Genomic DNA, 23771 nt, shown 5'->3' with positions numbered 1-23771 from the left:
TCGCATTCTTTAAGTTTCTGTTATTATTACAAATGCTTGGTTGTGTGCGATACTGTAAATGTACGGGAAAGTAATGCCTTTGGGGGAAACGATATCCCATATCAGAAATCTTTCATTCATCTCAAAAACACAAATGATCCAGTGGCTACAGAATCTTTTTTTGTGGCAATTACTTTTCCAGGAAAAAAGGCACTCCTATCTGTGGGGCTGAGATTCAATCTCAGCCCCACAGATAGGACAGCATCCCCACAGATGGATGCTGTGGGGATGTCTTAGTTGACACGACTATACTGCATTGCATGGACATCTGAGGCGGTGCCTCTGGATTGGTGCTCCCAACTAATGTGGGCTCACACTCCTCGACCTTCCTGGTTACGGCCTTTTCAGGGGTTCTGGAGAGGCAAGTCTGCCGGATACTTGAATCTCGGAGGTTCAGTGTGGTTTTCGTCCTGGGTGTGGAACTGTGGATCAACTCTACACTCTCGGCAGAGTCCTTGAGGGTGCATGGTAGTTTGCCTCAACCCTTTCCGTGTGAGACCGAGGGACTGGGGCCGTTAGCACATGCTAATTTGTTAGCGTAAGGTAAAGTTTATCAGCGTTTACTTGCAGATTTTCCAGCTTTTATCACACCTGCTTTTTCTATCGCAGATACTAAGTATGGTGTTGAACATTTCATTCCCATGGTGGGGCTGCCGGTATACGTGCGCGTGTCACCCCTGCACACGGCTAATTTAGCTATGGCTAAAGAGGAGTTTGCTACAATGGAGCGTTTGGGCATTGTGAGGCGTTGTAATAGCCCGTGGGCCTTGACCTTACACACGGAGCCCAAGGCAGATGGGTCATGGTGGCCTTTGGCGATTCCCCCTGCCTTAACAATATCACCACCCATACCACGTTCCGCACATTCAGGATTTTCTGGAAATGTACAAATAATACACACAATCAGATTGGACTTTTTGTCTAATTGCTGGGGTCCATGTGACGTCACATCCGGTCTGCAGTCGTCACCGGCTCAAAGAAGTCAAACAAGCATTATTTGTAGCTAGACGCAGTGGCGGAGCTGCGGGGTGGCCGTGGCCACCGTTGGTAACTCTTCAGGGACAATTTTGACAAACGCGGCTCTGTGGTGCAGAACATTAGTTAAGCTTAACCGCCGTTTCCGCTTGGACACATTTCACTGCAGCACACAACTTCCCATGTGGAGGAGCTGTCAATAAAACCGCCTCTTGCATGAGCTGCAAGCAGCAGGTAAGTTTTCCATGATTACTTTGGTCGGTTCCGGTCAAGTTTTCTCACTATGCTGGCTTTGACTTGAATTCTGAAGTGTGATTCAGCACATAAATCTGTTAACAATGGAAGCTCTGTGTAGCAACATGAGTGGGCATGTAAAACCAAGGAGTCTAGAGTTAAAACAGGAAGGCCGATCGGCATCCTCTTCTGTATTATGCCCTTCACGGGTTTGGCCGCCATGATGGGGAGCAGAATCCAGAAACTATGCATTGAAAACATGTCCTCGTCACACTGCTCAGCTATTAATTGCTCTAATAGCCGGCCCAAAAGCAGCGGCGCAGCTACGGGGTGGCCAGCGGCGACCGTGGCCACCCCTGGTCACTCTCCGGCCACCCAACTGTCCGTCTAGACAATTCAGGTATCGACTTATTGCCACCCCTATGTGAGTAATGGTTTCACCCTGGCCACCGTAATGACAAATTTCCGGCTCCCCCACTGGCTCGATGTCAAGTAAAGTCAGAGTGAAAATGCCTCACACATTTGCTGTATGTTGAAATCATTCAAAAAGCGATTTTGGAAAAAGTAAAAAAGGTCTCGAACCAAAAGTCTGCTGAACCTGTCTGTCTTGTCAAGTGGAGCCGAGCCAACAGAACCTGCTCCCTTAAAATAGCCGAAATTCCCGTCACAACTTGAGCATTTGGCTTTGGCAACAGGAAGCAACAAGCAGTGCGGCTACAAACTTGGCCAATCATTGGTCACACCGACCTCACGTGATTTCACCGAAAGCCGCTCTGGCATTGACTTGATGTGACTACAAGGTAGTCTTCTTGTTTGTTTTTCATCGCCTAATTCGGTTCAGTGAGCATAAAACACACAACACAAGCTAGTGTTCGTCACTTTCTCCAGCCTTTCTCTGAGAGATTCTAACAAAACATCTTTTTATTCTACACTTGTGACAGCTGATCATGAACTTACTTTTATCCTTTCTTCTGGCTGTGCAAATACACCGCGTGGCGCCTGGTAAGTCCACTTCCTTCACAATTTTATATCCAAAATCCTCTTTGTGCGACTTGATCTCAAATATCCTTACAACTTTTGGCACGATGTTTTTATTTTTATGACTGTTATTGACACTCCCTGAGCTATCGTGAGTCATTTCATTGCTTTCACATTCATGGGTGATCAACTGCTTCTCACTTTAACACTCTTTCTTTTTACTTTCATTTGTGACTGACACAACTTACGCTGAAACACTTCAACGTGATTATCTCACCCGATCTTTTTAAACACTTTTTTTTGTTTCACTTTAAAAGAAAACCGACATACTCGATGCATGTATTTAAAAAAAAGTAATGTTTTGTGTTTGATGTGTCTTTACTGTGATCTCTAGCAGTGTTTTCATGTTCACATTAAGACCCAATTGAAGACAAGATTGACTTAAATACTCATTGTACAAGATTGTTCGACATAATTCTAAATAATAAAATATGTCCAAGAAAAATCTCATCTTGTTTTTTTTGTTGTTTTTTTTCAGTGATTCACAAATTGAATTATTTGACCACTGCCTCCTCTACAGTAAAATACATCCCAGGTTTTGTGGAGGTTCGTTGTGTTGATGAAGTTGAGATATTTTACTATGACAGCAACACCAGGAAAGCAGAAGCCAAACAAGACTGGTTGAAGAAATACACAGCATTCGGAATAGAAATGTATTACTGGCAGGGACAGGTAAGAAATGCTGCTGATAATGAGAAGGTCTACCAATACTACATTGAAATTGCAAAGGAGCTCTTCAACCAAACTGGAGGTTTGTTGAACTTTCTACTATTGAAATATATCCTATTAAATATATACTGTATATTAAGATATATACAGAGAGCACATGATTGACACTTGGAAAGACAACTGTGTGTGTGTGTGTGCGCGCGTGCGTGGGTGATGGTGATGAGGTTTCACTGTGCTTTACAACATGTGTCATTCTCTCAGGTGTTCACATTCTCCAGGTGATGTACGGCTGCGAATGGGATGATGAGACTGATGAGGTTAAAGGTTGGTTTCAGGCTGGTTATGATGGAGAAGACATCATATCATTGGACATGAAGACATGGACATGGACTGCAGCAAAACCACAAGCTGTCTCAATCAAATATCTGTGGGATGGAGACAAAGCTGAACTGGACTACCATAAGGATTACTACACTAATTATTGTCCTTATTGCTTGAAGAATTATGTGAACTCTGGGAGGAAGGTCCTCATGAGAACAGGTATAATCACGATGTCCTTTCACCTTTGTAACCATGTTAGCACACCCCCCATAGAAACATAACTAGCATTACATGCGACACTCTGTGTCATTATACTCTTTTTCTCCTTCTCTCCTTTTCTGTCCATCTTTACTTCTCTCACTCCTTCTCTCCACGTTGTCCTCTGTCCACACGCTGTGCAGAGCTTCCAGAAGTTTTTCTCCTCCAGAAGACGCCGTCCTCTCCGGTCAGCTGCTTCGCGACAGGTTTCTATCCCAACAGAGTGGCCTTGTTTTGGAGGAAAGACGGCGAGGAGCTCCACGAGGACGTGGAGCACGGAGAGCTCCTTCCCAACCACGACGGAACCTTCCAGTTGACGGTGGACCTGAACGTGGAGGTGACGGCCGACGTGGAGGGCAAGTACGAATGTGTGTTTCAGCTGTCTGGCGTCAAGGAGGACATGGTCACCAAGCTGGAGAGAAGAAGCATCCTGAGCAACGCAAACCATGAGGGTGAGAAAGACACATTTAGTTGAATTGGTGTGTCCTCAAAACAAGCACATTGGAGACGTTTCCTATCCCAACTTTCACCATTATTGATCCACGTCACAATAACAATGCTTGACGTTTGATAGGATGCAGCAAAGTAGTCATGAAGGTTTCCTCTTCTGGCTTTTTTGTGCTCACCAGACCACGGGAGTGTTGCCGTCGCCGCCACGGTGGCAGTCGTCACTGTGGTGGTGGTCCTCCTGGCGGCCATCATCATTGTCAAGTGTCGCAAGAACAGACAAGGTGAGGGACACAAATGTTGTCTGTCTTCTTCTTGATGCTTTCATCCAGGCTGCAAAGGTGCAGCCATGTTTTACTTGACTTTGATGAGCTTCCGGGCAAACACTCAAAGATCCACAGAGACAGAGCACACACTCTCACATTCAATGTGATCTCAATGTCACATTGTTTCTTTTTCATTTCAGCCAACCACGATCCAGCTGGTAAGTAAAGCATGTTCTTGTTCTTGTTTGGTGAACATGAGGAAGCAGCTCACGGTGCGTTTGTGTTTGTCCGACAGCTCGTGATGGTGGTAGCGAGCTCTCGGAGTGTCTGTCGGCTGAAAGCTGAGTGAGAGACAGCAGCCGGCACACAGTGAGTTAGCTCACATGGACTGTTTGCACCCACAAATGTTCTTCTGACTTTGTGAAGATAATCATTTATGCATTGGAACACAGAGAGATGTCTCCACCAAAGGGATTTTTGTCCACTGGGGGACGTCCTTGCACTTGGAGATGAGATGGAGATGTGGTTTGTTCTTCATCAAAGTGCTCCTCATTTTATGTGGTGTCTTCTTTTGGTGTTTAAGGCTTTGAAAACACGTTATGATCAAATTTTGTTGGCTTTGGCGAGGTTTCACTTTTACTGGAAATCAAGACGTTGTTACAGTCCACCTGCATCGGTGCCAAGTTGGGGTACCGACTTACCAGGTTCAACACAAAAGATGCGGGGGCCATTTTGATATTTTCCGTTTTCTAAAAAGGCTAATCCAACGTAGATATGCTGATAAGCAGGGATGCGCCCATCGATCAGCCACGGATCAGTATCGCCCGACTTCCGTAAAAAAATCGAGTGATCGGCTTATGCCGATAAATGCATTTCAACGCCGATCACACGTGGCTAGCACTACAGTATAACAGTCTGCAGCGACCCTTTCGTGCAGTGCAGTGTCTTGCGCTAACTAACGTCTCTGGCAGTGTCTTTCCTTTCCATTATGTCTGCTATGTGGAACCTAACTGCTAACACATGCCACGAAAAATACCTGGCGGGGGTAGCACGTTAAAGAGCTTTAATACGGCATTTGAAGAACAACACTTGACGGAGTATGGTGAGTTTTGGAGGCTCACAGTGTTTTATCATCAGACAAACGGCAGCTAACGCAGCCGTGCGGCTAACACTCGCCCGTATGTGTGTGACAGTCGGACGGCTAAGATTATAACCCGAGATATAATGAGATGAGCAGGCTTTCTCAGCGGCGGCGGACACAGGGTTCGCCAAAGTCTCCTTAAATAGTGATAAATGTTGTCTTCAAAAAGTAAGTAAAATACGTTTTTGTCTGAATTAATGTGATTTTATGGTTCCTTTTTTTCATACCATATAGCCAGCAGCAGGGGTGCAGCCAGAAATTCTGGGTCCCATGAAAAAAAACAAACACTACTGCCCCCTCTCTCCCTTTTATTAATTAATTACACATTTTATTAGTAATTACGGATTTTTGGGCCGCCTGGCAGTCAAGGGACTTTGGAATTGTCCTGACTTTCCCCCTTTATTCAGCACCTCGGGCCAATAGCAATCATAAATACATTTAAAAATGTATAATTAATCCATGTGATAGGTATCTGTATCGGCCGATTTCAACCCCGGGTGATCGATTTCGGGATCGGCAGAATGAAACCCTGATCGGAGCATCCCTACTAATAAGTCATGTATACTGACAAACAGCCTGCGTGTCAGCTTTGTGTAATGGTAATGCTTTAGTTGATTCTGGAACATGCATAACAAGTTACATTGAAGTACATCACATGTTTACAGTTACACAACTCAACATGTCCGAAAAGGAGGAGGAAGAAGCAAAGCTTATTTAATCATACCTTGAAAAGAATGTTTACTCTACTGGGCAGGAGGTTGTTAATTGCTTTGTGCATAATTTTATCTGTTTAAAAATAGTACAAGATCAGTGAATTTTACTGTTTGTGATTTTAGGAATAAAGGGTTTGTGTGTTTTTACAACCAGTATTGTGTATTATCATAATTGACCTTGTTTTGTAGTAAAGTTACTGAGTACAGTACTCCAATGGTGCAGGAGGATGCCGGCCAGACACGGCAGGCGCAAACGTATTGTGAGGGTCTGCGGGAAATGTTTGTCTGCGCCTCCTGTCTTGAGTTTCAACTCCCACCTCCGGGAGAGTTTCGTCCATGTTCCGAGGGAGGCAGCGGACCTTGAGTCCGACTGGGCCATGTTCCATGCCTCCATTATCGAGGCAGATGACCGGAGCTGGGGCCATAAAGTGGTTGGTGCCTGTCGTGGCGGTAATCCCAGCAGCCATACGTAGACATCAGCGATGAGGGATGCCATCACTGAAGAATCAGTTCTATCACTATTTTTGGCCCATGGGACTCCAGAGACAACTGGACCAGCAGGCCAAACAGTTTCTCGGATGTGGGAGAAGTTCGGGGAAGCAAGGGAGAACGACTTCCAGACAGCTTCGAAGAGATTCCGGACCACCATCCTCTGTCTCAGGAGTGGAAGACCGTACACTGTCAACAGTGTGTGTGGGTGTGCTGCTGACCTCGACTTGAGATGTTCTGGACCGGTGCAACGAATATTTCGAAGACCTCCTCAATCCCACCGACATGTTTTCCAATGAGGAAGTAGTGCTTGGGGACTTCACGGTAAGCTCTCCTATCTCTGGGGCTGAGGTTGCCGAAATGGTCAAAGAGCTCTTTGGCGGAGGGTCTTTGGGGGTGGATGGCATCCGCCTGCAGTTCCTTAAGGCCCCGAATGCTTTCAGGCTGTCTGGTTGACACGACTCTGTTGCATCACATGGACACCGGTGGCGGTGGCTCTGGCTTAGCAGACCGGGGTGGTGGTGGTCCCCTTTTCAAGAAGAGGGACCAGAGAGTGTGTTCCAACTATTGTGGGATCACACTCCATATTCCGTACAATTAATCAAAATATCTTAATAAACAAAAGAACAGTACAACATAAACTTTATTTTTTAACTGGGTGAAAATCTTGGAATTCATGATTAATAAACACAATATTTTCGTAGTTAGAGCACAGAAAACCTGTTGACTTTCTAAATACGGGTTTTAACATTGTTAGAGCCCTGTAGACATGAAATAACCCCCTTTAGTCATTTTTAAGCTAGTGCAAGCTCGGGAGTTAACTCATTAGCCTCTCCAATTTACTTATTCTAACATTGAGCAAGGTGAACCTTTTTATCACACAATCTCAGCCATGGCATGTCGGCTCGGCACTGCTGGTTCAGTATCCATGCAGTTTGAAAGGTCATGTAATCAAACGTATGTCCCATAACATTACTGATGCCGAGTGACCACAATTCTACATATAACTTGTCTTACAATATTTCTTGACTAATAATAGGCCAGTAATAGGCTAATAATACTCAACCACGAAAACTGCCATATAGTGAGGGAGTGATATTCGAACCACAATATGGAGACACACATCTGTACCTTTTTAAGTTTGCTGTTGTTTAAGAATGGGAATACCTTTGTCCTAGCCAAATTGTTTTATACATTGCTTTTTCCCAGCAGTGCCAGCTGTATTAGATGTACAATGTGCGCATAATATTTAAAATCAGTGCACACTTACATGGAGCCCAGGAAACAACAAATGTCTTTATTACGTGTTATAAGGCGCACACACGGACATTCACCACTGCACGAAATGAAACCAACACCTGCAAGTCAATATCATAGCACATTCACACCCTTACAGCCGATTCGTTTGCGACCGACACGTCACTAGTCCGGACTCGCTGTCTGACCGGAGCGGGTGTGTGACATTTAACCACTGAACTCTATACTACTGGAAGGGGCGTCACGGCTGACTGCATGAAGCCATTGGTCGGCCATCTTGCTTCACCCAAAAAAGCACACAGGCATACACATACATGTATCTTCATTCACTACATTTATTACGGTTCGGTACAAAAATTAACACGAATTAACAAAAATTCCATTGAAAAAGAGTAAATTTACTAGACCCAAATCGAAAAATTTCCCTCCAGTTTAAGGTTTTTCCTACCTCTATGGTGTGAAATTACAATGCATAACAAGTCAATTTCAGTGTTCACAAGGTATTTGTTATGAAAAGGATCTACGTAGTATCAAAGTTAAATGCAACGCATACCTTTAGAAGATGATCAGGAAAGTCAAATATTGTTGGAACTGCATTCTGTCGCGATCTAACAGTCTAACAGAGTTGCGATGTGGCTGCAGGAATCCACCTGTCTCTCCGCATATTTACTACCCATTGCTTTAGAAGTTGAGCATTGCAGTGTGGGAATCTAAAGGAGAAAAAGGGGTCATTTACAACTACAGAGATGAAAAGATGCTTACAGATTTAAAGTATCTATTTTTTAACTATTTGTATTATTTATAAGCATTTACCTACCTGTGAAATGTAAGTCCCTTCTCGCGATTTTCACGAGTATCACGATTTGTGCAATTAATAGCAGCACAAGACGGCATCTCGAACTCTTAGTTGTGAGGCTTTCTTGTTTTGGGAGAAACAACATACTTCCGGTGGCTTCATGCCTAAAATGCGCAGCAAGCGATCGGGGCCATTCCATGTATAGAGTTCAGTGCATTTAACTCACATAAAGTCCCAGTTCTCTGCTACACTATCACTCACTGTAGTAGGATTGTAATGGAATTTTTTCGAGTTTGCACAAGTTGCAGGGGGGACATTTTATGAGCGACACTATACCGGAAAGAGACGGGGAGGTAGTTTTACATGGGAGGGTCATACCTGCTATAATGCTGAGCAAGTATACAGATTTAACCATCAACTCTTTGCGGTTCAGGAAGTAACGGGCTAGAGTGAAACAGAACTTTCTCGAATAAAAGAGGACAACGTCAACTACTGGACGCTGTTTTCAAGAAGTCTCAAGTTGTGTTACACAGAGCAGGTTAGTTCTTACTCGCTCATGTTTATAAGCTTGCTATTTGTTCATTAACACTATTTGTAAAAGGCTTTTCTCCGTGAAGGTCCAATTCTTTATGGGAAAAATGGGGGGAAAACAACCGGACTCGGGCTTGACTTCAATACAGTTTGTTTACTGCAAGGCGGCGGCCATTTTGAACAGAGTGCAATATATATCACTACGCACACATAGTACGTCAGGGACAGTCAGTGCTCCTACTCCGCAAGGAAAAATAGGCCCATACACGACAGAATCTCGCCTAAAGGGTTCTTTTAAACCCCGTTAAAAACAAAGACATACACGGAATCCATGATGGCTATAACATGAATCACTTACTGCTCTAAAATATGCTATTTTCAAATATCTTCATTGAAAATAAGAGAAAAAACTTTTCTGTTGAACAATCCTTCTTTAAACAATACAGTATCAATTGAAGGAGTCAATCTGTGGAATCATTTAGAATTAGAAATGAAAAAACACTCCTGATGGACGGTCTATTTCACTTTCATACTTGTTTGCAATTCATTGCTTACTACATTTTTTTTGGCTCACTCCCATTTCTTCTTTTTGCATTTTGAAGCTTAGAACCTCCTTAAGTTCCAACAATTCAAAATGAAAATTTTGATCAAGAGTGTATGTGATGTATTTCTATGTAAACCTTTAGGTATGTGTTAGAGCTAGAATGGTATTATATTTGTTGCTATATTTTTATTGTACTTGTCACCACATTGTTTGGTCAATTGGGGGTGTTTGGGGTACACTGTTTAATATTTGATTTATAAAAGTATGGCTGTGACGTCTTTCCGGCTACATGTTGGATACACTGAGCTGTCAACAATTGACTTTTAATGGAAGAAAATAAAGCTGCAAGTATGATTTTAACTCAATTATACTGTATGTCTGAAGGTCCATGATTGACTTTACTGCCGGCAAACTAGCCACGTGTCAGATCTTCTGGTAGCAAGTAGTGTTCTTGTTGCTGATACACGACAGGACACTACAGCATGTTTCAAATAAACTAAACTAAAAGTTGAACTTTTCTAAAGCATGTCTTTGGCTTCTTGTGTCCTGCAGGAGTGGAACTCCAGGATGGAACACATTAAAGAGGAACAGGGGGAACCACAGCCCCCCCACATTAAAGAGGAAAAGGAGGAGCCACAGCCCTCTTACGTAAAAGAGGAAAAGGAGGAGCCACAGCCCTCCTACGTAAAAGAGGAAAAGGAGGAGCCACAGTCCTCCTACGTAAAAGAGGAAGAGAAGGAGCCACAGCCCCCCTACGTAAAAGAGGAACAGGAGGATCATAGCATCAGTCAGGAGGGAGAGCATCTTGAAGGACTGGAGGAGTTCCCGGTGGAGCCTTCAAGCAGCAGCTCAACTCAACACATGACAACAGAAGCTGATGGAGACCACTGTGGAGGATCACAGGCACACAACCTCTTAGCTCCACTATCAGATAGTGACGACACAACGTCACACTCTCCTGACACTGATGATGAAGACTCTGAAGCTGATATGACATGTCACACTGACAACACACGCTGGAAATGCTCTCAATGTGACAAAACCTTTGTTCACAAGGGAAATCTGGAAATGCACAAGAGACATCACACAGGCGAGAAACCTTTCGCCTGCTCGGTTTGCGGTAAAAGATTCATTGCTAAGTCAATTTTGAAATCACACATAATGGTGCACACTGGAGAGAAACCTTTTCCTTGCACAGTGTGCGGTAAAAGATTCTCTCAGCGGTCACGTTTGAAACTTCACACAAGAGTGCACACTGGGGAGAAACCTTTTCTTTGCACGTTGTGTGGTAAAAGCTTCAAGGAAAAATGTGCTTTAAAAAAACACACAAGAGTACACACTGGAGAGAAACCATTTACTTGCATGGTGTGTGGTAAGCATTTTTCCCAGCAGTCATATTTGAAAGTTCACACTAGAGTACACACCGGAGAGAAACCTTTTCCTTGCATGGTGTGTGGGAAAAGGTTTTCTCAAACAAGTGTTTTAAAAACACACACACGAGTACACACCGGAGAGAAACCGTTTCCTTGCACGGTGTGCGGTAAAAGATTTTCCCAGCAGTCACATTTGAAAGTTCACACTCGAGGACACACTGGAGAGAAACCTATTCCTTGCATGATGTGTGGTAAAAGATTCGATAATCAAAGTACTTTAAAAAAGCACACAAGAATACACACTGGAGAAAAACCATTTGCTTGCACGGTGTGTGGTAAAACATTCACTCAGCAGTCACAAGTGGAAGAACACACAAGAATACACATTGGAGAGAAACCTTTTTCCTGTGCAGTTTGTGGTCAAAGGTTCTCTAAGAAGATATCCTTGATAGGACACACAAGAACACACACGGGAGAAAAAAGTTTTCTTGTTCAATGTGTGGTCAGCGATTCACAAATAGTACAAACTTGACTGAACAAAGAAGAATCCACACTGGAGAGTAAGACAGTATTACTCTTTAAAAAACTAAAGTTGTGCAAAAGAACGACTTTTAACGTTGCTCACTGACATGATGATGAAATGTCTGCAATGTTTGTTTCATTTATCACATTTATGAAGACACTTTTCTTCTTTAATAAAAGAAACGCACACAAGGGGTTCGCGTGTGTTTGATTCCTGGCCAGGGTCGCATCAGGAAGGCCATTCAGTGTAAAATCTAAAATCAAATCAGTTATAATGATATAATACAGTGGCAAACAAGTTTGTGAACCTTTTGGACTTTTGCGGATTTTTGAATACAGTTGTCATTAAATGTGATCTGCTCTTTATGTAAGTCAAGTAAATATTTTTTTATTGTTATTATTACTAATTTAGAATCATGTCTATCTGAATTACAGGTTGATCTCTCAGTTCATTTTTATTGGAGTTGTGCTGGCCTTTGGTCCTAAGTTGAAACCAAGTCCCAACTTTGGTTTGTATGTCTCACTTGGCAAAATCTGCAAAGGCCCTCAGCTTGAAAGCTTTCCTGAAAACCAGCGAGACCGTGTGCCCCAATATTGTCGGCACATACACAATACACTGTACAGTCGTCCTCCTTTATCGCGGTTAATTGGTTCCAGACCAAGTGAATTTCTGCGAAAAAAAAGCCTGTTTATGACTTTCTAAATACGTTTTAACATTATTAGAGCCCTGTAGACATGAACTAACATCCTATAGTTGCTTTTAAGCTACTGAGCTAAGTAGTCTCTCCAATTTACTTATTCTAACCTTGAACAAGGTGAACCTGCATGTCAAAATCATATTCTGTTATTAAATAACATTTAAAAACACGAGCTAATGTGTTGCTAATTAGCAAGTGTTTATCTAAGCTAGTGACCCTTTCTCGTGTTAATGTTCATGTATTACAGATACCGGACAGTTACATCAAATATATCAATCACAAATCAGCCAGTTGGATGGAAAGCTCAACCGTGTGTCAATAAAACCCATCAAAACTTCCATTGTTTCCGGACTCGCTGTCTGACCGGAGCGGGAATGTGGATCAGGTGCTCTAGCGCACCCATTTAACTCACATAAAGTCCCAGCTTTCCGCTGCACTACCACTCACTGTAGTAGGATTGTAGTGGAATTTTTTCGAGTTAGCACAAGTTGCAGGGGGGGCGTTTTGTGTGTGACACTATACCGGAAAGAGACGGGGGGCTAGTTTGACATATGGGGATTATACCTGCTATAATGTTGAGCAAGTACAGTATACAGATTTACCATCCACGCTTTTGTGGTTCAGGAAGTAACGGGCTAGAGTGAAACAGAACTTTCTCCAACAAAAGAGGAGAACGAGCAACAACGTCAATTACTGGACGCTGTTTTCAAGAAGCCTCGAGTTGGGTTACACAGAGCAGGTTAGTTTCATTCTTACTCGCTCATGTTTATAAGCTTTCTATTTGTTCATTAACACTACTCTTAAAAAGCTTTTCTCCGTGAAGGTCCATTTTCTTTATGGGAAAAATGGGGAAAAACACACGAACTCAGGTTTGGCCTCAATCCAGTTTACTGCAAGGCGGCGGCCATTTTGAACAGAGTGCAATATATATCACTACGCACACATAGTAAGTCAGGGACAGTCAGTGCTCTTACTCCGAAAGAAAAAATAGGCCCATACACGACAGTATCTGGTCTTCAGAGTTCTTTCAGACTCTGATAAACACAAAGACGTAAACGGAATTTAGGACGGCTGCTGTATGAGTCAATTACAGCTGTAAAATGTGGTATTTTGAAATATCTGTATTGAAAAGAAGAGAAATAACCTTTTTCTTGAACAATCCTTTTTAAACAATACAGTATCAATTGAAGGAGTCAATCTATGGAATCATTTAGAATTGAAAAAAAATGTAACACACTTACTAAATTTAAAAACAACAATGTAATGAATAAATATGAAACTAAATTATGACCACCTAAACTGCTTGCTGGTGTATGTAGTATGTAGGTGGTGATGCTGGGGCACTGGCAATTGGACAGGTGCATTTGGGAGTGGGGGCAGTCTGGGTCCCTAGTTTGCCTGTAGCTTTTCGTGATTTGTGTATATTGAACACATCTACAAATGCATTATGCATGGCTGTGAAATGGAGAGAGGGTAGGGTTGAATAAACTCTGCTTCTTCCTACGCCTTTTTGGGAATGTTGAACCGTGAATACACTCCTGATCAAAATTTTAAGACAGTCTATTTCACTTTCATGCTTGATTGCAATAACTTGCTTACTCCAATTTTTTGGGGGTCTTTTTAATCAGGAGTATCTGTGATGTATTTCTATTAGGGCTGCAGCTATTGAATATTCTAGTAGTCGAGTATTCTACTGAAATTGTGTTCAATTAATCGAGTACTCGGAAAAAACTTTTTAAAGAGCAATTATAAATACCGTGTAATGTGTGTGTTTAACCTCGCCCCTATGGCGTCACACTTGTAACAGAAAAAAACACAAGGAAAAAACTAATTGTTTCTCAATTGTGGTTCCTGTCGTTCACTTCAAAGAGCCAATTTGTTCGCGACCGACACACCAGTAGTCTGAAGGTCCATGATTGACTTTACCGAGGGCAAACTAGCCACGTGTCAGATCTTCTGGTAGCAAGTAGTGTTCCTGTTAATGATACACAACAGGACACTACGGCATGTTTCAGATAAACTAAACTCAAAGTTGAGCTTTTCGTAAGCATGTCTCTGTCTTCTTGTGTCCTGCAGACGTCTTCCCCCTGAGCAGCAGGAGTGGAACTCCAGTATGGAGCACATTAAAGAAGAAGAAGAGGAGGATGTGCATCCACAACCCCTCAACATTAAAGAGGAAGAGGGGGAATCGCAGCCCCCCCACGTTAAAGAGGAAAAGGAGGAGTCGCAGCTCCCCTTCATTAAAGAGGAGCAGGAAGATCACAGCATCAGTCAGGAGGGAGAGCATCTTGAAGGACTGGAGGAGTTCTCAGTGATTGGCGTCTCTGTGAAGAGTGAAGATGATGAAGGTGAAAGTGAGGAGGAGAGAGAGGTGGAGCCTCCAAGCAGCAGCTCAACTCAACACATGACAACAGAAGCTGATGGAGACCACTGTGGAGGATCACAAGCACACAACCTCTTAGCTCCACTATCAGATAGTGACGACACAACGTCACACTCTCCTGACACTGATGACGAAGACTTCGAAGCTGACATGACATGTCACACTGACAACACACACTGGAAATGCTCACATTGTGACAAAACTTTGGCTAGCAAGGGAAATCTGAAAATGCACATGAGATATCACTCAGGTGAGAAACCTTTCGCCTGCTCGGTTTGCGGGAAAAGGTTCGTTGCTAAGTCATTTTTGAAATCACACATAGTCATGCACACTGGAGAGAAACCTTTTCCTTGCACGGTGTGCGGTAAAAGATTCTCTCGGCAGTATTATTTGAAACTTCACACAAGTGTACACACTGGACAGAAACCTTTTCCTTGCTCGGTGTGTGGCAAAAAATTTGTTCAACAAAGTAATTTAAAAACACACACGAGAATACACACTGGAGAGAAACCTTTTTCTTGCACGGTGTGTGGTAAAAGATTTGTTCAACAAGGTAATTTAAAAACACACATGAGAATACACACTGGAGAGAAAACTTTTCCTTGCACGGTGTGTGGTAAAAGATTCTCTCGGCGGTCAAAATTGAACGTACACACAAGAATACACACTGGGGAGAAACCTTTTCTTTGCACGTTGTGCGGTAAAAGATTCAATGAAAAAGGTGGTTTAAAAAAACACACAAGAGTACACGCTGGAGAGAAACCATTTCCTTGCGCTGTGTGCGGTAAAACGTTTTCCCAGCAGTCGCATTTGAAAGTTCACACTAGAGTACACACTGGAGAGAAACCTTTCCCTTGCATGGTGTGTGGTAAAAGATTTGATAATCAAAGTGCTTTAAAAAAACACACAACAATACACACCGGAGAGAAACCTATTCCTTGCATGATGTGTGGTAAAAGATTCGATAATCAAAGTACTTTAAAAAAGCACACAAGAATACACACTGGAGAAAAACCATTTGCTTGCACGGTGTGTGGTAAAACGTTCACTCAGGAGTCACAAGTGAAAGAACACACAAGAATACACACTGGAGAGAAACCTTTTTCCTGTGCGGTTTGTGGTAAAAGATTCTCTAAGAAGATATCCTTGATAGGACACACAAGAACACACACGTGAGAAAAAACCTTTACTTGTTCAGTGTGTGGTCAGCGATTCACAAATAGTACAAACTTGACTGAACACAGAAGAATCCACACTGGAGAGTAGCTTAAACTTTTTTGAAAGGACGCATCCAGCTGGATTACGGAGAACACACGAGGGGAAGTACGAGTAAGCAAGACAGTACTACTCTTTAAAAAAAGTAAAGTTGTGCAAAAGAATGACTTTTAATGTTGCTCACAGACATGATGATGAGATGTTTGCAGTGTTTGTTTCATTTATCACATGTATGAAAACACTTTTCTTCTTTAATAAACACACAAAAGGGGTTCACATGGGTTTGATTCCTGGCTAGGGTTGCCTGCGGAAGGGCATTCGGTGTCAAATCTAAAATCAATCAGCTATATACAGTAACACAGTGGCAAAAAGTTTGTGAACCTTTTGGAATTTTATGTATTTCTAAAGTTATTAACATGATGTACTCTGTATGTAGGTCAAGGGCAGTGACAAATATGTTTTATTATTATTATTATTACTAACTTAGAATCATGTCTGTCTGAAGCTCAGGTTGATCTCTCAGTTCATTTTTAATGGAGTAGTGCTGGTCAATGGTCCTAAGCTGAAACCAAGTTGCATTTTTCCCGAAAAACCAGCGAGAACGTGTGCTCCAAGATTGTCGGCACATACACAATACAGTACACTGTGCAGTTGTTCCTCGTTTACCGCGGTTATTTGGTTCCAGACCCAACTACGATAAGTGAATATACGCAAAGTAGGATTCAATATTCACTCATTCATTCGGTTTCTATGCCGCTTGTTCTCACTAGGGTCAAGGGGGTAATCTGGAGCATATCCCAGCTGACCTTGGGCGAGAGGCAGGACTGGTCGCCAGCCAATAGGATTCAATATTAATAAACAGCACAGAAAACCTGTTGATGACTTTGTAAATATGGGTTTGAACATTATTAGCGCCTTGTAGACATGAAATAACACCCTATAGTCACTTTTAAGCTAGCGCGCTAACTAATTTGCATCTCCAGTTTACTTATTCTAAACTTACAGTGTTTTAAACGGAGTGCAGAAGAAGGATAAAGAAGTCATAAACTTACCACTTCCACACAGAATGAGAGGTGAACCTTTTTATCACTCAATCTCAGCCATGGCAGGTCGGCTCGGTGCTGCTGGCTCAGTCTCCATGCAGTGTGAAAGGTAATGAAATCTGACATCACGTCTCATAACATTACTGATGTCTAGTGACCAGAATGCTACACATAACTTGTCTTTCAATATTTTTTTTACTAATAATAGACCATAATCAACCACGGAACCGTGATCATTTATTAATTATTTTTGAAAACTGCGATCTAGTGAGGGAGCAATAGTCGAACCATGATATAGGGAGACATACCGTACATTTAAGTTTGCTGTTGTTTAAGAATGGGTGAATACCTTTGTTGCGCCAAAGTGTTTTATACATTGCTTTTCCCAGCAGTGCCAGCTCTACTAGATGTACAATGTCTGCATAGTATTTAAAACCAGTGCACACCACTGCACGAAATGAAACCTGCTAGTCAACAACTTCATATTCTGTTATTAAATAACATTTAAAAACATGAGCTAAAGTGTTGCTACGTAGCACGTGTTAATCTAAACTAGTGACTCTTTCTCATGTTAATATTCATTTATTACAGATACCGGACAGTTACATCCGACATTAAATCAATCATAAATCAGCCAACTGGAAGGAAATCTGAACTTTGTGTCAATAAAACCCATCAAATCTTTCATTGTGTCCGGACTCGCTGCCCAGCTCTGCTTTACGCTATCACCCATTGTACTTGCGTTGTAATGGAAACTTTTCGATTTAGCACAAGTTGCAGGGGGGACGTTTTGTGTGTGACACTATACCGGAAAGACACGGCGGGCTAGTTTTACATGAGAGGATTATACCTGCTATAATGTTGAGCAAGTATACAGATTTAACCGTCCACTCTCTGTGGTTCACGACGTAACGGACTAGAGTGAAACAGAACTTTCTCGAACAAAAGAGGAGAACGAGCTACAACGTCGGCGAAGAAGCCTCAAGTTGTGTTACACGGAGCAGGTTAGTTTCATTCTTACTCTCATATGTTTCTAAGCTCTCTGTTTGTTCATTAACGCTACTCATAAAAATAATTTCTCCGTGAAGGTCGATTTTCTTTATGGGAAAAATTGGATAAACAGACGGACTCGGGCTTGACTTCAACAAAGTTTGTTGACTTGCAAGGCGGCGGCGGCGGCCATGGGGGTATTCCGCGAAGTCGGTTTAGTAGGTTAGCGAGCTGTGACCTGTCTGTTCAGATAAGGTAGCTAGCTCTCTTTTAAAACATCTGTATCACCATGGTAACGTAGGCTAAACTCATAACCTGGTCCCGACCAGGTTATGTCCAGGCTTTCATCTTAAAATCGGCTATGAATGTGCCACTATTTGACTGATTAACTAATTCGGAGATGGCGTCACCATTTATTGCGAACCTACGAGGTTCCCGGGGGGAAAAATAGAAAAAAGAGGGTTCCCTGATGATATTATCCATCTATAACCAAGATAGATATCTGTTTGTCTGTTTGTGTTCAAAATAACTTGAAAGATTCCGAGTGGATTTGGATTAAATTTTCAGGAATTGTCGGAAATGGGATATGGAAGAACTGATTACATTTTAGGAGTGAACCAAAATTTAACATTTCCCCAAAATTCACCCTTTTTCCTACAACTAATTATTGTTACCTTCTACTACTGCCACATTTTTCAACCGGTTCAAGCCATTCCAACATCAAACTGTTCAACAAAGTCAGGACATTCATGCTAATGGCCACAGGACAAAACTTCCCACATTTGTTTTTTTCCAGAACGTGAAATGCCTTTGATCAAAAGTGTTCTAGCTACTTCCACATTTCTCAACCGATTCAGACCGTTCCAAAGTCAAAATTCTGAACTCATTTGGGACATTTAGCCTTCCCGGTACATTGTGCTATCATGATAGGTGTTAGCATGCTAATGTTAGCATTGCTAGCATGTTAACATTAGCATAATAGCATTTTTTGCCATTTTTATAGCTAGACACTTATATAAACACTTACCACTATTATAATCTAAATGTGTGGATAAAATAAATGTAGGACTAATATTTATGTTGAAAATCACAGTATGGGGGGACCTATGGTCCTCGTGGAGGTCTGCGCTCTCCGAGTGCTTTTCTAGTTAAAAATAATTTTAACTTCTTGTCTTCTTGCCAATTTTGGATGACAAGAAGAGCTTTTGCCTACAAGCACATCTTTCAATGACATATAGTTTGGGTATATGTGACCTGATCGTTCATACTACAGTCAAGTCGCACACATATTGGATTTATATCTACATACAAATGAGACCAGAGTCGCATTCAAAAAATCAGAATTGTGCTGGTCTCACTGACATGAAATGGACAAAAAAAATCTGAATGTGAACATAGCCTAGGAGTCATGTAAAATCAGAGCAGAAATAAAGCGTAGATGTGGCATTCTCGCATGTGGAAATTGTTGAAATATGAATTTTGGAAAAAGCTATTACTAAGATACCGGTAGTCAATCATAACGGGGGAAAAAAGTTTAGGAAATGCCAAGAGGCCGCCTTTTTTGCCATTTGCTCTTGTCACTCCAGTTTGCAGTGAGCTACAAGAAGCACAATTTACACTAAAGTCAAAGTTAAAACAGTGTTGAAATTCGAAATTATGAAATGTAGCCATCCGAAAGAATGTCCACCAGCGCAAGCTAGCTTCTAGCAGCCCGGAAATAGTGCCTAAAATTTGGATGAAAATTGGTTATGGACCTCACACAGTGCAATGAAACGATGGACACATACAAGAATGTATTCATGTGCACTGACTGGTTGTAAGGACGCAAATTGACACGTTACAAGCATTATTTTCATTGTGTCTGATCCTGAGATAACACCATGTACACAATTGGAGCACATCAGTTCAATGACATGCACTGTGGTTCGCTTTAATCTCCAAAACATTGCGCAACCATACTGAGTGTGTATGTGGCGGTATCTTATGCTTGCCCCACCCGCCTGCTCACCGGAAGTGACGCCAGCTGCCTCTGGGTCACGTGTTTGAAAACCAGCCATTTCACGTTAATGCTTGTTTGCAATAAATTGCTTTCTTCTTTTCTGTTTGTCTCAGTCCCATTTCTTCTTTTTACATTTTGAAGTTCTACTTAGAACCTCCTTAAGATCCAACAGTGCAAAATGTACATTCTTGCAATTTTTCAACTCGTGTTAAGATTTGGATCAGAAGTATATGTGATGTATTTCTGTGTAAACCTTTATTTATATTTCAAATAAACTGTCCCACAGGCATCGGTGAAGAACATCTTCCCCCTGAGCAGCAGGAGTGGAACTCCAGGATGGAACACATGAAAGAGGAAGAGGGGGAACCACAGCCGCCCTACATTAAAGAAGAAGAGGAGGAGTCACAGCCCCCCTATATTAAAGAGGAACAGGAGGATCACAGCATCAGTCAGGAGGGAGAGCATCTTGAAGGACTGGAAGAGTTCCCAGTGATTGTTGTCACTGTGAAGAGTGAAGATGATGAAGGTGAAAGTGAGAAGAAGAGAGAGGTGGAGCCTCCAAGCAGCAGCTCAACTCAACACATGACAACAGAAGCTGATGGAGACCACTGTGGAGGATCACAAGCACACAACCTCTTAGCTCCACTATCAGATAGTGACGACACAACGTCACACTCTCCTGACACTGATGATGAAGACTCTGAAGCTGATATGACATGTCACACTGACAACACACGCTGGAAATGCTCTCAATGTGACAAAACTTTTGTTCACAAGAGAAATCTGAAAATGCACATGAGACATCACACAGGCGAGAAACCTTTCGCCTGCTCGGTCTGTGGTAAAAGGTTCATTGCCCAGTCAATTTTGAAATCACACATAATTGTGCACGCTGGAGAGAAACCTTTTCCTTGCACAGTGTGTGGGAAAAGATTCTCCCAGCAGTCAAACTTGAACGTTCACACAAGATTGCACACTGGAGAGAAACCTTTTCCTTGCTTGGTGTGTGGTAAAAGATTTTCCGTGCAGTCGCATTTGAAAATTCACACAAGAGTACACATTGGAGAGAAACCATTTCCTTGCACGGTGTGTGGTAAAAGATTTTCCCAGCAGCCACATTTGAAACTTCACACTAGAGTACACACTGGAGAGAAACCTTTCCCTTGCACAGTGTGTGGTAAAAGATTCTATGATCAAAGTCATTTAAAAAGACACACAAGAATACACACTGGAGAGAAACCTTTTTCCTGTGCAGCTTGTGGTCAAAGGTTCTCTAAGAAGACATCTTTGATAAGACACACAAGAACACACACGGCAGAAAATAACTTTTCTTGTTCAATGTGTGGTCAGCGATTCACAAATAGTACAAACTTGACTGAACACAAAAGAATCCACACTGGGGAGTAACGTCAACTTTTTTGAAAGGGTGCATCCAGCTGGGTTTCAAAGACCCGGGGAAGTACGGATAAGCAAGATAGTACTACTCTTTAAAAAACTAAAGTTGTGTAAAAGAACGACTTTCGACGTTGCTAGCTGACATGATGAAATGTTTGCAATGTTTGTTTCATTCATCACACGTATGAACACGCTTTTCTTCTTTCATAAAAGAAACACACAAGGGGTTCGCATGTGTTTGATTCCTGGACAGGTTTGCATCTGGAAGGCCACTCCACTGGCCATCTAGACATTTCAGGTATCAACTTATTGCCACCCCTATGAAAAAATCTCCACCACTGTACCCAGCTAACACATAACGAAAAAAGAGTTTATGGTTCTCCAATGGTTGGTTGGAACCAAACCAAAGGAGAACATTGTCTAAACTTTCTTCCTTGGTTACGTAGCAAACTAACAAGGTCTAACGTTCCCTCAACGCTCAGGGAACTTTACCGACAGAAGTGTTGCAGCTGTTACCTCCACGCAACACTGGTGTGGTTTTTGATTGGTTGTTTTTTGGTTGCTGTGAGAACGACGACTGTGGCGACAATAAACTTCATCCTCTGGCTATAAATCACATGAAAAATGGTTACAAGCTGTACCTGTTATATGTGCGTCTTATCCTACGTTTAAATTTTGAATTAGTGGGGGGGGGAAATATATTTATATATATAGTCATAGCGCACGAATGTGGTACAGTAAAGCTGTAGCACAAGGAAAGAGGGCTACCGCCACTTTCTATTGTATGAGAATATAAAGTGTTGATTGGTTGGCCTGGTTCCCAGACGTGTGACGTTGACGCTCCCCATTGGCTGAAATAAATGCATCGAAGCGGGCCGTAGGAAAATCATCACTCTGTGGAAGTTTGGTCTGCAACAGCGACTCCTCTACTACGTCACTTCCTGTTCGCTCGCGGAAAAGACCTCCGGAGTTTTAAACTTCTTGAGACTATTCCTGACTATAGATTGTGATTACAACGCTAGAAGTGAGCGCTGAGATCATCTCCATCAGAGTGGGAGTGGGAAGGGGAGGCTATGGGTGGTGATGGATCCCTCCTTCACTGCCCTGACACTTCTTGGCAGCGGTCTTCGAAATTGTCTTCGGCATGATGCTGATGTTGACAGGTTATGATTTGCGTCATCAAGTGGCAGCCTTTTTAAAGGCTACGGCACATGATCGTCGGAACAACTGGATTTGGAAAAAGACATAGATCCGGACTCAAACTTTTTTTTCACATCACAAATGGCTTGTTATTATACGGAGGATCTTTTATGCAAACTTGAATAACGTCAAACAATATTTGAACCAATTCAAGGAACCCTTTAAAGTAATTGCAATCTCAGAAACTTGGATTAATGCTCATAAAGGTATGGACTTTGAGCTGGAGGGATGTGAAATAAACCGGAACAATTCAAGTGGAGGAGGCGTGGCTGTGTACGTGGACAAACATCTGAACTTCAAAATGGTGAAGAACATGTCATTTGTTCTTGACAACATCCTGGAATGTGTAACGTATAATGAAATCTGGAAAGAAAAAAGCAAAAATGTGTTAATAAGTTGCTCATATAGAACTCCAAAGTCAAGGATTGGAATGTTTTGAGGTTTGGATTAAAACTACCTTTACAGACATTGGTCAAAAAACAATTTTTATACGTGGAGACTTCAAAATTGATCCTTTGAATCCACATAAGTACAAGAAAATAGATGACTTCATATAGAAACAATGTACAGTTTGAATCTATATCCTAAAATCATGAGACCAAGCGGAATAGCAGACCACTGTGCCACCCTTATCAATAATATATTGATCAAAAATCACTCCACACTCTCTACTGTTCTTTGTTATTACCATATTTAACTTATTGTGTGGAGTTTCTGCAAAAATGATCGGTGAGGATAATTCATAATGCCGCATATAGAGAACATACAAACCCTTTATTTTTAAAATCACAGATATTAAAATTTGCTGATTTAGTACAATTTCAAACTGCTAAAATAATGCATAAAGTTAACAATAACTCGCTACCCAAAAATGTCATAGAGTATTTCTCTATAAGAGAGGAGAAATATGATCTTAGAGGACAATTCAACTTAAAACACTTCCACGCGAGAACAACGCTGGAAGCCCACAGCAGGTGGCCGCCATCTTGCAGGCAGTACAAGTCGATCGACGAATACTGTGTGGTACGATGTTATGTGTGATGGAAGATAGATAGATGCTTTATTCACCCCCAAAGAGATTTTGATCAGTGTCGAGTGGCGTTCTTATTAAGGACTTAAAGACAATCCCATTCACGTCGCCCTCGACTGTACCGTAGCCACCTTGCAGGCACTACAAGTCGATCGACAATGTTGTGTTGTGTGATGTGCTAGTATAAATTATGTTGGGAGGGGTT

General features: G+C 42.0%; 3 protein-coding genes across 4 annotated transcripts; all 3 read left to right on the top strand.

Annotated features, from left to right (window-relative positions):
• The first annotated feature begins 2100 nt into the window (after window positions 1-2100).
• LOC129176905 (class I histocompatibility antigen, F10 alpha chain-like) lies at window positions 2101-6230 on the top strand. The gene is made up of 8 exons (XM_054767411.1): window positions 2101-2250; window positions 2765-3037; window positions 3217-3495; window positions 3678-3986; window positions 4164-4265; window positions 4448-4465; window positions 4543-4616; window positions 4700-6230. The coding sequence occupies exons 1-7, from the start codon at window positions 2196-2198 to the stop codon at window positions 4590-4592; spliced, it is 1086 nt and encodes a 361-aa protein (XP_054623386.1). The 5' UTR covers window positions 2101-2195; the 3' UTR covers window positions 4593-4616; window positions 4700-6230.
• Window positions 6231-8995: 2765 nt separating this feature from the next.
• LOC129176711 (oocyte zinc finger protein XlCOF20-like) lies at window positions 8996-11807 on the top strand. Its single transcript, XM_054767024.1, is given in 3 exon segments — window positions 8996-9181; window positions 10271-11570; window positions 11573-11807. Coding segments are annotated over 2 exon segments (1368 nt in total). The 5' UTR covers window positions 8996-9181; window positions 10271-10285; the 3' UTR covers window positions 11656-11807.
• Window positions 11808-12837: 1030 nt separating this feature from the next.
• Window positions 12838-21937, top strand: LOC129176643 (gastrula zinc finger protein XlCGF8.2DB-like). 2 transcript variants are annotated; one of them, XM_054766895.1, is made up of 2 exons: window positions 12838-13050; window positions 14388-16196. In XM_054766895.1, the coding sequence occupies exon 2, from the start codon at window positions 14425-14427 to the stop codon at window positions 15868-15870; it is 1446 nt and encodes a 481-aa protein (XP_054622870.1). In that variant the 5' UTR covers window positions 12838-13050; window positions 14388-14424; the 3' UTR covers window positions 15871-16196. The 2 variants fall into 2 exon arrangements, with proteins under 2 accessions (XP_054622870.1, XP_054622880.1); XM_054766905.1 differs by lacking the exons at window positions 12838-13050; window positions 14388-16196 and adding exons at window positions 17656-17956; window positions 20228-21937.
• Window positions 21938-23771: the final 1834 nt, after the last annotated feature.

Source organism: Dunckerocampus dactyliophorus, chromosome 1 (genome assembly GCF_027744805.1).
Source record: "Dunckerocampus dactyliophorus isolate RoL2022-P2 chromosome 1, RoL_Ddac_1.1, whole genome shotgun sequence".
Lineage (NCBI taxonomy): Eukaryota > Metazoa > Chordata > Actinopteri > Syngnathiformes > Syngnathidae > Dunckerocampus > Dunckerocampus dactyliophorus.
Note: the sequence above shows the minus strand (reverse complement) of the source record. Positions and strands in the feature narration are given on the sequence as shown.